The 16,945-nt window shown below is 44.4% G+C and overlaps 1 protein-coding gene across 2 annotated transcripts in view; it reads right to left on the bottom strand.

Moving 5' to 3' along the window:
• Positions 1–16,945, bottom strand: part of OPN5 (opsin 5) — a 149,440-nt gene that overhangs the window by 40,125 nt on the left and 92,370 nt on the right. The window contains exons 2-3 of one of the 2 annotated variants that reach the window (XM_068279065.1): positions 8,914–9,066; positions 1,472–1,597 (exon numbers count right to left, since the gene is read on the bottom strand). In XM_068279065.1, coding sequence (XP_068135166.1) covers positions 1,472–1,597; positions 8,914–9,043 — 256 coding nt within the window. In that variant the 5' untranslated portion in view covers positions 9,044–9,066. The remainder of the gene's footprint in view (positions 1–1,471; positions 1,598–8,913; positions 9,067–16,945) is intronic. The other variant, XM_068279066.1, reaches the window with a different exon arrangement.

Genomic DNA, 16,945 nt, shown 5'->3' with positions numbered 1-16,945 from the left:
CGGCCTGGCCAGGTCGGGCGTGCCACCGGAGACCACCGGGAGCCTGCGGAGCGGCGGCGAGGGCACCTCCTGCCTGCCACGGGCTGGAGGAAGCCCCAGGTAAGTGGAATTTGATTTTTATTTTTTGCCCACCCTCCCTGAACCTTCCCTTTAAGGGGGGTAAAGCCCTAGGTCCTCAAGTGGTTAATCATATTTTGCTTGCTGCGATAAATGCTCTGCAAGCTCTGCCCTCAGTGCTTCCAGTGGCTGCTGAGCTGGTCATGTGACTCCTTCTCAGAGCTACAGCCTTAAGCAACTTCTCTCATGCATGCAAGCATACCTCCCAACTTTTTGAGATAAGACAGCGGAACACTTGAAGACACGCCCTGCCACACCCCTAATCACACCCCCACTACACCCCTCATCATGCATACTGCAAAAAAATTAGAAGCCAAAGATGTAGTTTTATCATTCAAACCACACTAGTCCCTTCTATCATAACTAGTTTTCCTTCTTTTTTTACATTTTCAAATCAGAAATATATCAATTTAAATCAAGTTTAGAGTACATGAAACATATTTTCTTGTAGACGTATACATATGTTCACATAGATCTGTACATGAGTCCTGAAAGAGGGACAAATGAGGAAGAGAGAGGGACAGGGAATTTTGTAACAAGGAAAAAGGGCGTTGGCTGAGGGTGGACTAAAATAGACTTTAATGCAATTATTGTAAATACGGCAAAAAAAGCAGATAAAAGGGCGCCGTGATAAGTATCATTAACAAGATTCGAACATTATAGTTTTTGAAGTATGTTATTGTTTTAGACGCTTGCAACGTTATAGTTTTTGTCATATTATTTTGTTTATATTTACAAGTTTTATGTTATCAAAGATATTATTGTTACTATGTGTAAAAGGGTGTTTCTGCAGAGGGAGTGGTTAGGGTTAGGCACCACCCAGGCGCCGGTTAGATTTAGGCAACACCAGGGGGGGTGGTTAGGGTTAGGCACCACCGGGGGGGTTAGGCACCACCGGGGGTTACGGTTAGGCACCACCGGGGGTGGTTAGGGTTAGGTGCCTCCAGGGGAGTGCTTAGTTTTAGGCACCACCAGGGGAGGGTTCTGTGTGAGGGTAGGGTTGGGTTAAGCTGTATTGTTGAATTACGTAATGATATTTAGTGTTACTATCTTTTCGTTATTATTTTTCGTCTGTTTTTACAACAGTATTTATCATTACCAAAGCTTGACAACAATGTTTATCGTTATCAAATTTGTTAATAACCGGTGCCATTTTGTTATCAACTCGGGCCCTTTTTTCACAGCGCCCTTTTTCATGCACGGCACGCGGGGGATTTGGTTCTCAAAGAGGGACTGTCCCTCTGAAAAAGGGACAGTTGGGAGCTATGTACATGAGTCTGTTGTCAGGTTATGTTACACAGTAAACTAATTCCAAGAATCCTTTAAAAGAAGCACTGGGATCAAAGCAGCTTACTTTTACCTGATATTCCCAGATCACAGAATGCTAAATTAATGGTCATTATCTCAGCCGGCCTAAGCTTCTTCTTCCGTCTACATGCCGTTAGTAATACGTAGCCATTCCCCACTGTAGACAGAACACCTGCAAAGACAACAGAATTCAATTACAGCACAAAGCTATTGACAAACACATTACTCCCAACTTTTTGAGATAAGAAAGAGGGACCCTTAAGCCACTCCCCTGCCACACCCACACACCCCAAAGTCACACATACCATAAAGATGTCATACGAAAAATATGTTATTTTATTATTCAAACCACCCTGGTCCTTTCTATCCTGGTCCATTATCTTTCACATTAACATCTGAAAATAATAAATATATTTGTGGCAGTGAAGCTCATCCGAGCTCGGATATCCGAGATACTCGGATATCCTAGCTCTTTTTTCACTATTCGAGCTCGAATACCGAGGTCGAATAGTATTAGCTATCCGGGCTGTGCTATCCGAGCGCACTGGGATAGCAAGCAGCTATCCGGAGATATCCTAGCTATCCGAACTCGGATAGCATCATCCGCTCGGATAGCGTCACGTCACCTCGAGTCCTCACAAGCGAATCAGAGGGCTCCCAGCCCTCTGGATGCAGCCAATCACAGAGGGGGAGCCTGGCCAAGCCCCCCTCTATAAATAGCGGACGCCATGTTGCCTCACTCGTCCTGCTTGCGACTTACTGACTGTTAGTACTGAGAGAACTGCTCCAGTGCTTTTTGTCTGTGCAAGTGCATTTATTGTTCAATACACCTAGCGTTTTTACACTCCAACACTTGATATTCACCTGTATTGCTTTGTATTGTAGATAGATTGTATTTTAGGCAGTTTAGTTTGTGTGATTAGGGACTAGGGAGGGAGACTGTCACTGGTGCTGCTGCAGCTGCAGCCAGCAGCTAGGCCCTGTGCCTAGGCAATGCAGCCTGCCCTGCTCTGTGCTCTAGTCTCTAGTTACCTGTGCTCTCACCTGTCCTCCTCTACTGTACTACTTCTGTGTTAGATAGATTATTGTACTATTTTGTAGTTAGCAGGCCCAGCTTTACTGCTATACCTGTCCTGTATCTGCTCTCTGTAATCGAGTCACACCTGTTCTATTGTTTAGCTAGATTCTTCTATTGTTTAGTTAGTACTGTAGTACTGCAATCAGTGCTAGTAGTTGTTAGAGTAGTAGTACTACTGTGTTAGCTTTCTACAGAACTGCTGTGCTGTGAGCAGTGCCAGTGTGACAGTTAGTGTGCACTAGTGTCTTCTCCTCTGCTGTCTGACTGGCACTTGGCACGTGCCACATCCGGCATGCTCCTGGCACACGTTACACCTGCTGCTGCTGCTGCATTGCCCTGCTCCTGCTGCCTGTGCAGCTCCCACCGCCAGGGTGCCACAGGCCACTGATATCACCTATATTTAACCCAAAACACAATTGCTGCGTAATTTTTTGGAGGTGTCTGGGGTGAAAACTGTCATGTCCCAGTTGTGCGGTTGGACTTTGGACACAATGGGCTTGATTCACAAAGCGGTGCTAACTGTTAGCACGCCTGTGAAAACCCCCTTAGCACGTCTAAACCAGCTTTTCGCGCGCAAAACTTTATGCGCATAAAACTTTACGCGCGTAAAACTTTATGCGCGCACTGCACAGAGCGCAGGGCGCTCCGCGCGAAGTGCCCATTAAAGCCTATGGGACTTAGCGCGCGCATAGGACTTTGCGCGCATAAAACTTTGCGCACAAAACTTTGCGCGCGATCTGATTGAGAAATCCGGTGCTAACCTACGGTACTTAGCACCCTGGTTAGCACGTCTAAAGACTTTAGACGTGCTAAGTAGGTTAGCACCGCTTTGTGAATCAAGCCCAATGTGGGCTGCACGACTGCTGTCTGGAACCTAGTCCTGATGTTAATTTACAGCTATTTTTTTTTTTTTGGGGGGGGGGGGAGGATTTTAAGTCCCCACATCATCAATTAGTGTTCCCCTTTACAAAATAATGATGCTACATGCCTCATATACCCTAAAAACGTTTTTAAAGCAATTTAAAGGCCACTTCCGGTTTTTCTATCCGGATATCCGAATTTGCCCGGATAGCCCGGATACTGTGGTCGGATATCCGATTTGCATTCGGATCGGAAAATTTTGAACTCGGATATCCGACCCGGATCGGATATCGGGGTATCCGGATCCGAATCGGATCCGGATTTTGAAAAGGGGTATCCTAGCATCACTGATTTGTGGACTCACTTTTTCTCCCCCAAAAGTGGAGAAAAAAAGTTCACTGCACCTTATAGTACAAATGCAGGGAGTTCCTGACTTGTGAACACTGCCAATACAAACCTCCAACCCACCACAATGTCGGGGACTCCCTGTACTGTGCCCATGCAGAGGAGGACACAGGGTGACAAACGGAGGACACAGGGGGACAAATGGAGGACACAAAGGGGCATAGAGGAGGACACAAGGAGGACACAGGGGACACAAGGAGGACAGAGGCGAACACAAGGGAGACAGAGGAGATCACAGGGAGACACAAGAGGTACAAGGGGGCATAAGGTACAAAGGGGGGCATAATCTACAAGATGCCCCTTCACCATGGATGCACCAAATGTAGTAGATATATTTTTCCGCCTGGTTTTTGTCCTCTAAATCTAGGTGCGTCTTATGGTCAGGAGCGTCTTACAGCACTGCAGTGCACAGCACTTGGGGAGGGGAAGAGAGGTTGGGGTGTACAAAAGAGCCTGCTGCACACTGAATAGGGACTGTCTGCAAATCTTTGTCAGCAAAACTTTGTTTGAATCCTTATCAGTGGGTGAGCAGATGCAGTCATCAGAACAATTGTACAGAGAGCAGAAAGTGTTTTCTCTATGTGTCCTTAGTGGTCAGTCTTTTAGGACACGGAAAGGAAACTTCTCCCCCCATGGAGCCCCCTGCCGCTGCATCCCTTGCAGGGTCTATTGTTACGCCCCTGCTACTGACTCCATGATTGCTGTGTGCCGCTGGTCTTAAAGTGGCCAGAGCCGTCTGGTCCGGAAAGGGTTAATGTGGTCTAGCAAAACATCCTTGTATACTGTACCTTTTTATCTATTGGCCTTTACCATGATTTTTTAAGAAACTTATGATGATTGAAACAAACCACCTGAGTCTCTTGTTTTTTGAAGCAAGAAACACAGAATGTTCGGGAAAGTGGAGTTTATCATAATCTGTGCTGAAGGCTGACTGCCAACATCAGCTGCGATCTCCTGCTGGGACATCAAGCCTGAAGGCAAATGTGGAATCTGACTAGCTTTCATAGCAGCAATCAGTGCGGTAAATTACTGGTGGTGCTTAAGGGCAAATAAAGGCAATTACATATTGCATAAGACATGGAAAAAAGTGGTCTAAAAGTCAGCATTTCTACTTTGCTCTAAAAGATTCCTGAGAGCTTTAAAGCTACTGAAATGGTTAAACACAGCACTTTGTTCTGCTATGCAAGGGCTATTCAGCTTCAAATCCGCATCCAGACTGGAGATAACAATCTTTGTTTACATTCCAATGTTGTTACATTTGTGTGTAACAAGTAAAACAACACGCTTTGAGAAGCTGCCTCTGCTTCAGGTATAGTTCAGAACAGCTCACTAGAAGATTTTAATATACAATAAAAAGCAGCTGGAATAAAATGCAATGGCAGCTTTAAAGTGAACCAGAGACAAAGCACCCTCATGTATTTTACCATATATATCAGTGGGAACATTAGAGAAAACACTTACCCTGCTCTCTGTTTCATCCTCACTGCTAAAAGTGTCTGCTATCAGCTGTGATAAGACTGAGCATTCAGTCTGGCTTTGCTGGGAATGATTTTAGCTGAGTCATTATAGTAGAGCCACAAAGGGGCAGACTTTGGCTTGAAAAGACACCAGAGAAGACAGACTCAGCTATAATCATTCCGTAGCAAAGCCAGACTGATTGTTCAGTCAGGGATTCTTATCAGAGGTGATAACAGTCAGATTAAACAGAGAACAATGAAACAAAGAGCAGATTAGGTGTTTACTGTCATGTTCCCACTGATTTATAAGGTAAAATACATGAGGGTGCTTCGTCTCTGGTTCTCTTTAAGGCCAAGATAAACTACACTTTGGAAACTTGTAATTTGTAGACAGACGATATTACTTGTGCACAAAAGCAAATATGATAACTGTATGAGTAATAAAAAGTAGAAAAACATATTTTTATTTAATGTTATGTCAGAGTTTCAGACCACATTAATGTATTTAAAGTGGAGCTGTCAGCCATACTATGTCAGGAAAAAAAAATATATAAGTAGATAAATACTTGCTCTACTTACATAACATATGTATTGTACTGTCCACGTTATGATTCCTGTGAATTTTATAAAGGAAAAGTAGAGAATCCTATTCTAGACAGTTTCCATATTTACTGTGGCTATTTTGAAGCCAGTCGTGATGTAATATCCGACCTTAGTCTCCTCTGCCTGATTTGCCTGCCCTTCACTATAGAAAGTGCATTGTTTGAGCCTGAGAAATTTTGGCCAATCAGAGAGGAACAGAGGTGTGGGAGGGGAAAACAGGAGAGAAATAGGCTTCAGCCAATCAGGCTGCATTAGTTAAAGGGACTCCGAGCACAAAAAAAAAAAGAAAGTTGTACTCACCATGGGCTTTCTCCAGCCCAGTGCTGGTCGGGAGGTCCCACGCCGGCGTCCTGGCTCCTCTCCTTCTCCCCGCTCCGGAATGGCTGGCAGGCCGCAGCCCGGGCGACACTCTCCCGAGTGTCGGGCTTCTTCTTCCGCATATGACGCGGATTACGTCACACGCCGGCCGCCTCGCGTCATCATGGCGGCCGGCGTGAAAGTACTGCGCATGCGCGCTTTGTTTGCGCATGCGCAGTACTTTCACGCCGGCCGCCATGATGACGCGAGGCGGCCGGCGTGTGACGTAATCCGCGTCATATGCGGAAGAAGAAGCCCGACACTCGGGAGAGTGTCGCCCGGGCTGCGGCCTGCCAGCCATTCCGGAGCGGGGAGAAGGAGAGGAGCCAGGACGCCGGCGTGGGACCTCCCGACCAGCACTGGGCTGGAGAAAGCCCATGGTGAGTACAACTTTCTTTTTTTTTTTGAGCTCGGAGTCCCTTTAAGTCTGAGGAGAAGTAGAGAAGCAAAAAAAGGACAACCCAGCATGCCCTGCAACTTCTCTTTTGTGTACCAAATTTTCTATGTACCAAATAAGAGTCAGGTAAACTGGGGAATGATAATTTATCAACAAGAAAAGTAATAGTGATTTTAACTTTTGGATTGCCTGATTAGCATCCTTATTACTTGTTTACCAGATAAAAATAAAGAATTGATTTTTTATTTTATTCCCGACAGTTACACTTTAAGCCATAGGCCCTGGACAAGCATGCAGCAGATCAGGTGTTTCTGACATTATTGTCCGATAAAAATATTGGATTGAATTGTCGATCGAGCAGGAAAATCGATGAATATAGGGGTACCTTAAGCCCTTTCATAGTCACTGTCTAATTTCCCTACCAGAGTTTAAAGCCAATTACCTTATCAATGTCTGGGCCACGATTCAAGCTTGGAACTGTAGTGCTGCAGGGCAAGAGTGCCAGCTACTGCACCGCCATGTCACTTATTAACTACTTGCCAACCGCGCCACGTCAATTGGCGTGAACGCGGTGGCAGCCCCAGGACCACTCCAGGCCGATTGGCGTAAATGGCTTTCAATAGGGCTTGCAGGATATCGCGACGCACTGATGCGCGCGGATCTCTGCATGGTCAGTCTCAGAGCGGCCGTCTAATCACCGAGTCTGCCTCCCAGTAAATAGGCAAAAGGGCTAATTTTTGATTCACTACTTATTTATAAGAAAATGTAAAGGGGTGATTTAAAAAAAAAATCAAAAAGAAATATTTTATTATAAGTAATTTAAGCACTTCCGGACAGTGTTGATTGAACACAAAAGCCCTGTTTGGAGGCTGTTATTCATGCCAGGGCATAGATCTTGCCTCACCGCCGCCGCACGCTCTCATGGCTCCCGCCGATCGAGTCGCTCTCTGCCTGCCGCAGCTCACACTCCCTGCTGTCGGTATGACAGCAGAGCTCCGCGAGCCGGTCAGGAGCCGATTTCATTGGTTCCTTACCCTGTCATCAAAAAGAGCTAATCCCATTAGCTCACATTGATCAGAGGGTCAGGAGCAAATGAAAGCGGCTCCTGACCGCCTTACAGAGTTTTGTCGTCATAGAGACGTGCAGAGTGGGTGGCCTGAGGCGATGGGTGTATGGCGGTAGTGGCGATTCAGAGCAGTGATTCGTCGGAAGGAGCGTTTTTTTTGTGCCAGCAGTCTCTGGTCCTTAAGGGGCCAGAGGCCGCTGGTACTGAAGGGGTTAACAAATCAAAAATGCTTTTTCTTTTTAACAAACAAAACGAAAAAACCCACAAATTTTATTAAAGATTTTCATTTTTTTTGCGGGGGGGGGGGGGGGGGAGTGTCAGGGGCGGGGCTGAGGGGGGGACAGATAAAACAAAGACATGAAACATAGCTCAAGACAAACCAGCCTGAAAAGTTTAACAAGGGACAGAGTAGCAATGCAAAACAAGGACCCGACCAAAAAACACCCCAACTCCCCCATCACCCCTAAAGACCCACCCCTCTCACCCCCGAGTTCCACTGTGCTCTAGCTAAAAAGAAAAGAAAAGAAAAAAAGGGGAGAGGAAAAACAAAAAAGAGGACTTCCTACTAGACCCTATGAACTAAAAATTATCTACTAGTTAGAGACAACCTTGAGATTCCCTAGAGTGCCTCCAATGTCCTCCAGGTAGTACAAAGATGTGAGAGTAAAGTCATTAATAAGAACTTGTATCTGCTGTCGAGAGAACTGTTGAATGATAAATTGCCTCCAGATTTTGAAAAAGGACTACGTTCGTTTTTCCTTGGCCAGGAGGGTATTTAGTCTTTCCATCGTGAAGATATTATAGGACAACTCCTTCTGGACCATCTCAATGTCAGGACCTTGAATCCCGCCATTTACAGAAAACAGATTGCCTGGCTATTCTTCTGCCCAATATTCTATTCTTCTGCTACATATATTACATTCAAGTCCAGAGGAACCTTCCACAAGTGTAAGACAAACTGTAAAGGATATGGAATTATTATTATTTAGCTGCGTTAGAATGTTTGCACATGCTGAGTAATGTTTGCTTTTTTTTTTTAAAAATTGACGCATGCGCCGTTTTCGTTCGATCACTATGCGTCAAAAAGTACGCATCAAGTACGCATCAAGAAACGCATAACCCAGTTCAATATAACGTCCAGCTTTAATACTAACATGCATTGTGTTAGGGGCACTTTATGCGACCTTAACGTCGCATCAAACGCAACGTCTTAATGTGAAAGAGCCCTCAAAGTAATAATAATAATAATAATGTACCTACTCACCTATAAGTAGCAGGTATATCCCAGAAACAATGTCAGCTTCTTTAGAGAGTTTGGAGTCAAACAGGTCTTCTCCTCTCTCCACCGCTGGAATGAGGCCACTGTAGCCGAACATGCTTTTATTGGTGGCCATCTTGTTTCAGGTGTCACTCATCCCTAGAAAGAAGCAGAAATTGATCTTGGTGAATTCTATATCTCACCTGTTCTTTTACAGTCACAATTATAATGCTGCTCTTATAGTTAATTACCCTCTGATCCCTTCAGCATTTGCCAATGTCGAGTTGAGGACTTTCCTGCACTGCCAACATGAATATATTACACAATATTTGTTTCCCATGTAGTTTTGGTGAGTGAATCTCACCGGAATATCACACTACAGCAAAATTCAGCGCTGAACCTGAACGGACAGGGTCAGGGGGCGTTCACTTCACAACGCATTTTTCACATGATACGTCCTCCTTTTGACTCTGGAAGCAGGAAGTATGGAATCATATAAAACGCTCCATGAACTAATAAGTTAGCTTCCCCTGGTGCTGTCTGCTGGTTGGTGATGAATTGTGGTGCTCCAGTGAATTTGGCACAATGTTGCCAAATTCGAAAACCAACACTATTCCCATGGTTGTCACCCGCAGACCAAAATCTGGGCAAGTCATCCATTCCCCAGCAAGTTGATGGGCAGAGTCGTCTGAGTTAACCCTAAACAGGAACAACTGAGGTCCTGGAGGATGACTGCTTATGTCATATCCTCTTTCCTCAGCTATTCACATCCTGTAGTTTCCCACACTTCAGTGCGCCCACCCTGTAGGAGTGGCCACTAATTTACACACACCTCGGCTTTTACACAGCTCCAGTGAAATCTTACTCCACACTAATGTTCCCCTCCAATACACTTCCATCTGTGCTGCATAGGAGAATTTACATAGATTAACTTGAATAACATACAATCGGTGTAAAGAAAGCAAAAACATATGTTTGCATGCAACCTGCAATATTCATAAATTTGCATACAACTTGCATTATTCATATAGTGCAACTATAGCTCTTACAATAAAGTGCCTTCATTCTTAGTATTTAACCACTTAAAGAGACTCCGTAACAAAAATTTCATCCGGTTTTCTTCCATCCTACAAGTTCCAAAATCTATTCTAATGTGATCTGGCTTACTGCAGCACGTTCTACTATCACTATCTCTGTAATAAATCAACTTATCTCTCTCCTGTCAGACTTGTCGGCCTGTGTCTGGAAGGCTGCCAAGTTCTTCAGTGTTGTGGTTCTGCTATGAACTCCCCCTTCCAGGCCCCTCTATGCACACTGCCTGTGGGTTATTTAAATTAGGGCAGCTTCTCTCTGCTCTCTTATCTTTTACAAGCTGGATAAATCGTCCTCTGAGCTGGCTGGGCTTTCACATACTGAGGAATTACATACAGGCAGAGCTGTCTGCACTCTGCAGGAAGAAACAGCCTGACACTTCAGTGGATGATAGCTGCAGAGGGAAAGAAACACACAAATGATCTCTTGAGATTCAAAAGGAAGGCTGTATACAGCCTGCTTGTGTATGGATGTATTTTCTATGTGTGGACATACTGTACATCAACCTACTTCCTGTTTTGGTGGCCATTTTGTTTGTTTATAAACAAACTTTTTAAAACTGTTTTTAACCACTTTTAATGCGGCGGGGAGCGGTGAAATTGTGACAGAGGGGAATAGGAGATGTCCCCTAACGCACTGGTATGTTTACTTTTGTGTGATTTTAACAATACAGATTCTCTTTAAGGACCAGGGGTGGTTTGCCTGATCTGTGCTGCGTGGACTCTCCAGCCCGCAGCACAGATCAGGATTATGCCAGGGCGATCAGACTTACGCCCTTTTTTCCCCAATAGGGGAATGTCCTGCTGGGGGGGTCGGATCACCGCCGGCTTACTGCGCTTTGCGGGGGGGGGCTCTTCAAAGACCCCCTCCACAGCGTTTTCAGCGCTCCGTCCCTCTCCCTCCCTCTCCCTTCCCCTCTGAGCGGCGCAGGACGGATATCCATCCTGCGCATTGTAGGATAGGCTCCAGAGGCCGTGGATCGCCGATCTGCCTTACGGCGCTGCTGCACAGCAGCGCCGTATGATGTAAACAGCGGGGATTTCTTCCCCGCGTGTTTACATTTTGCCGGCGAGCCGCGATCGGCGGCTCTCCGGCTGTTCACGGAGACACCCTCCGTGAACTTCAACTGACATGGAAAGGCCGTTTCCATGGTAAACCACTTAAGACCTGCCGACGCCTATGGGCGTTAGCTGGTCGTTAAGTGGTATTGGTAAATACAGTACATTGAGCTATTAACTCTTTTAACATCACTCAATGTTTTCTTTTTTTGGGGGAGGGGGATCACTTCCTTCTTGAACAAGTGGGGCCAACCCCGGCAAAATATCTGACCATCACAACTCCCCCTAACCATCGCCCCCTTCCCCACATGTCAAGTGGGGCCAGTAAAACTCCCAGTAAAACATGGCATGCGTCCTCCACATGTTTCGCTGGACTTACTGCTTCTTCGGTTTTTATTTGCCCATTTTTAAGCTACGGTAATCTATGGCTGACGTATAGTTCTTTTTAAGAGATAATCATTGGGAACAAATAAGGCAACAGCCTAAATATGGGTACAGTATAATCTGTTCTAATAGCCAAAGCTTTCATTACAGTAAGACATCTCCGCTCACAATAAATCTCTTGGCTTAAAATGAAAAAGCCAAAATCAAAGGGCAGCCCAGCAGGAGATCGGCTGTTCTATAACCAGTGCTTCCTGGATGTCATAATATCATCAAAATGTTGTTGTTGTCATTTTTTAAATATTTCTCATGAATGAAAATGAATCTCCACCCAAAACTAAAGTCACAGCTTTGTGAAAAGATCAGAGACACAGAATCCAGGCTCGTCTCCCAAACAAGGACTCTTCAAGGGAACCTGAAGTGATAGGTATAAGGAGGCTGCTTCACTTCCTGTTTGGCCGGATGCCAGAAGGGGAATACTGCACAGTAACGCTGTATTCTCTGAAGGCCCATTTTTGGCGGTGCAACACTAATGCCAAAATACAGTGTGAAACCGGCCTCAAGGTCTATGGCTAAAAACAGATTAGAGGCAGATAATAAATTAAAGGCAGATTATCAGTAGGAGAGCCAGGGAACTAGTATCGCTTAAAATTAAATAACTATGTCAGCCTCCAGCCTCCGTATACCCCCTCGCTTCAGGTTCTCTTAAATAACGTGTATGCTTACATGTTGCATTATGCATGTTCTAGGGCTAAAGTAAGGACACATAGTGAACCAGAGGGACCGCTAAGGGTCATGTGTGACTGCTCTTAAATAAGCTGTACGGATAGTGCTGCAGTGGACATTTGTATTTGAGTGGATGGACTCATGGGCGTATCTAGGTAATATAGAGCCTATGGCAAACAATGAAATTGTGCCCCCCCCCCCATCCTCCCGGTCAGAGAGCCCACTTCCCCTCTAAAAACAGCATCCTTTATCGTGTACATGTGTTATGGTTGCCTCTGTTTTTTGGCTTGGGATATTGCTGAAGTTACTTTTGGAAATATCTTCTTATTCCCTTTCTGTCCTCTTTTCTAACACTAAGTTAGGTGCGCCCTACATACATTAAGTAGCCATGTTTCCCAGATTAACAGAATTAATCTGTTCTGAGGTCTGAGTGATGGGGAGGCATGGGGGCAGGCGTGGCATTGCAGCACACGGGCCAGCGTGGGCGCAGCACAGGAGCATGCAGGGCGCCTATGGTTTCATGGCGCCCATGGAACAAGCCATGCCTGCACCCCTCTACATACGCCTCTGGATGGACTGCAGTGAGTATTTGCATGAGAGTGTTCAAATGGTTAATTGATGTTGTTGCGAGGAGACCCGGGAGATGTTTATCCAATTGAGCAAAAATCAAACAATGCATGTGAGGCATTAATGACAAATCTGCCATAAATGAAGTTTTCATAATGATTAAAGGGAATCTGAAGTGAAAATAAAACTTATGATATAATGATTTGTATGTGCAGTATAAGATTATGGGCAGAGATGTGAGTCTCATATTGTTTCCAGTACAGGAAGAGTTAAGAAACTTCGGTTGTTATCTATGCAAAAAAGAGCTTCTCTGAGCTATTCAACCCCACTTTGGTCGGCTACAGCCCTGTCTTCAGAAGCACTTATCTCAACCTGTCTCTCACTGTTTCTTGTTTGTTTAAAGTTTTACAGCCAGGAAGTTCAAAGGGTCATTATCTCTGCTCTGTTTCATCATTTAAAATACAGGGGCCCATATGCAATTAACTTTTTCACCTGAGTTATCACCTAGGAGATATCTTTCATCTTCTCTTTAAACTAACTTTTCAGCATTTTGCAATTGAAAAAGTGCCTTAACCACTTGAGGACTACAGTCTTTCTAACCCTTAAGGACCAGGCACTTTTTTTCCACTCAGACCACTGCAGCTTTCACGGTTTATTGCTCGCTCATACAACCTACCACCTAAATGAATTTTGGCTCCTTTTCTTGTCACTAATAAAGCTTTCTTTTGGTGCTATTTGATTGCTCCTGCGATTTTTACTTTTTATTATATTCATCAAAAAAGACATGAATTTTGGCAAAAAAATGATTTTTTTAACTTTCTGTGCTGACAATTTTCAAATAAAGTAAAATTTCTGTATACATGCAGCGCGAAAAATGTGGACAAACATGTTTTTGATAAAAAAAACCCCATTCAGTGTATATTTATTGGTTTGGGTAAAAGTTATAGCGTTTACAAACTATGGTGCAAAAAGTGAATTTTCCCATTTTCAAGCATCTCTGACTTTTCTGACCCCCTGTCATGTTTCATGAGGGGCTAGAATTCCAGGATAGTATAAATACCCCCCAAATGACCCCATTTTGGAAAGAAGACATCCCAAAGTATTCACTGAGAGGCATAGTGAGTTCATAGAAGATATTATTTTTTGTCACAAGTAAGCGGAAAATGACACTTTGTGACAAAAAAAAGAAAAAAAAAAAGAATCCATTTCTTCTAACTTGCGACAAAAAAAAATGAAATCTGCCACGGACTCACCATGCCCCTCTCTGAATACCTTGAAGTGTCTGCTTTCCAAAATGGGGTCATTTGTGGGGTGTGTTTACTGTCCTCGCATTTTGGGGGGTGCTAATTTGTAAGCACCCCTGTAAAGCCTAAAAGTGCTCATTGGACTTTGGGCCCCTTAGCGCAGTTAGGCTGCAAAAAAGTGCCACACATGTGGTATTGCCGTACTCAAGAGAAGTAGTAGAATGTGTTTTGGGGTGTATTTTTACACATACCCATGCTGGGTGGGAGAAATATCTCTGTAAATGACAATTTTTTCATTTTTTTTACACACAATTGTCCATTTACAGAGTTATTTCTCCCACCCAGCATGGGTATGTGTAAAAATACACCCCAAAACACATTGTACTACTTCTCCCGAGTACGGCGATACCACATGTGTGGCACTTTTTTGCACCCTAACTGCGCTAAAGGGCCCAAAGTCCAATGAGTACCTTTAGGATTTCACAAGTCATTTTGCGGAATTTGATTTCCAGACTACTCCTCACGGTTTAGGGCCCCTAAAATGCCAGGGCAGTATAGGAACCCCACAAATGACCCCATTTTAGAAAGAAGACACCCCAAGGTATTCCGTTAGGAGTATGGTGAGTTCATAGAAGATTTTATTTTTTGTCAAAAGTTAGCGGAAAATTGATTTTTATTGTTTTTTTCACAAAGTGTCATTTTCCACTAACTTGTGACAAAAAATAAAATCTTCTATGAACTCACCATACTCCTAACGGAATACCTTGAGGTGTCTTCTTTCTAAAATGGGGTCATTTGTGGGGTTCCTATACTGCCCTGGCATTTTAGGGGCCCTAAACCGTGAGGAGTAGTCTGGAAATCAAATTCCGCAAAATGACCTGTGAAATCCTAAAGGTACTCATTGGACTTTGGGCCCTTTAGCGCAGTTAGGGTGCAAAAAAGTGCCACACATGTGGTATCGCCGTACTCGGGAGAAGTAGTACAATGTGTTTTGGGGTGTATTTTTACACATACCCATGCTGGGTGGGAGAAATAACTCTGTAAATGGACAATTGTGTGTAAAAAAATCAAAAGATTGTCATTTACAGAGGTATTTCTCCCACCCAGCATGGGTATGTGTAAAAATACACCCCAAAACACATTGTACTACTTCTCCCGAGTATGGCAATACCACATGTGTGGCACTTTTTTGCACCCTAACTGCGCTAAAGGGCCCAAAGTCCAATGAGTACCTTTAGGATTTCACAGGTCATTTTGCGAAATTTGATTTCCAGACTACTCCTCACGGTTTAGGGCCCCTAAAATGCCAGTTCAGTATAGGAACCCCACAAATGACCCCATTTTAGAAAGAAGACACCCCAAGGTATTCCGTTAGGAGTATGGTGAGTTCATAGAAGATTTTATTTTTTGTCACAAGTTAGTGGAAAATGACACTTTGTGAAAAAAACAATAAAAATCAATTTTCCGCTAACTTTTGACAAAAAATAAAATCTTCTATGAACTCACCATACTCCTAACGGAATACCTTTGGGTGTCTTCTTTCTAGAATGGGGTCATTTGTGGGGTTACTATACTGCCCTGGCATTTTAGGGGCCCTAAACCGTGAGGAGTAGTCTTGAAACCAAATGTCGCAAAATGACCTGTGAAATCCTAAAGGTACTCATTGGACTTTGGGCCCCTTAGCGTACTTAGGGTGTAAAAAAGTGCCACACATGTGGTACCGCCGTACTCAGGAGAAGTAGTATAATGTGTTTTGGGGTGTATTTTTACACATACCCATACTAAGTGGGAGAAATATCTCTGTAAATGACAATTGTTTGATTTGTTTTACACACAATTGACCATTTACATAGAAATTTCTCCCACCCAGCATGGGTATGTGTAAAAATACACCCCAAAACACATTATACTACTTTTCCTGAGTACGGCGGTACCACATGTGTGACACTTTTTTGCAGCCTAGGTGCGCTAAGGGGCCCAACTTCCTATTCACGGGTCATTTTGAGGCATTTGTTTTCTAGACTACTCCTCGCGGTTTAGGGCCCGTAAAATGCCAGGGCAGTATAGGAACCCCACAAGTGACCCCATTTTAGAAAGAAGACACCCCAAGGTATTCCGTTAGGTGTATGGCGAGTTCATAGAAGATTTTATTTTTTGTCACAAGTTAGTGAAAAATGACACTTTGTGAAAAAAAACCAATAAAAAATCAATTTCCGCTAACTTTTGACAAAAAATAAAATCTTCTATGAACTCGTCATACACCTAACAGAATACCTTGGGGTGTCTTTTTTTCTAAAATGGGGTCACTTGTGGGGTTCCTATACCGCCCTGGCATTTTACGGGCCCAAAACCGTGAGTAGTCTGGAAACCAAATGTCTCAAAATGACTGTTCAGGGGTATAAGCATCTGCAAATTTTGATGAGAGGTGGTCTATGAGGGGGCGAATTTTGTGGAACCGGTCATAAGCAGGGTGGCCTTTTAGATGACAGGTTGTATTGGGCCTGATCTGATGGATAGGAGTGCTAGGGGGGTGACAGGAGGTGATTGATGGGTGTCTCAGGGGGTGGTTAGAGGGGAAAATAGATGCAATCAATGCACTGGGGAGGTGATCGGAAGGGGGTCTGAGGGGGATCTGAGGGTTTGGCCGAGTGATCAGGAGCCCACATGGGGCAAATTAGGGCCTGATCTGATGGGTAGGTGTGCTAGGGGGTGACAGGAGGTGATTGATGGGTGTCTCAAGGTGTGATTAGAGGGGGGAATAGATGCAAGCAATGCACTGGCGAGGTGATCAGGGCTGGGGTCTGAGGGCATTCTGAGGGTGTGGGCGGGTGATTGAGTGCCCTAGGGGCAGATAGGGGTCTAATCTGATAGGTAGCAGTGACAGGGGGTGATTGATGGGTAATTAGTGGGTGTTTAGGGTAGAGAACAGATGTGAACACTGCACTTGGGAGGTGATCGGATGTCGGATCT

This window comes from Hyperolius riggenbachi, chromosome 4 (assembly GCF_040937935.1).
Source record: "Hyperolius riggenbachi isolate aHypRig1 chromosome 4, aHypRig1.pri, whole genome shotgun sequence".
NCBI lineage: Eukaryota > Metazoa > Chordata > Amphibia > Anura > Hyperoliidae > Hyperolius > Hyperolius riggenbachi.
Note: the sequence above shows the minus strand (reverse complement) of the source record. Positions and strands in the feature narration are given on the sequence as shown.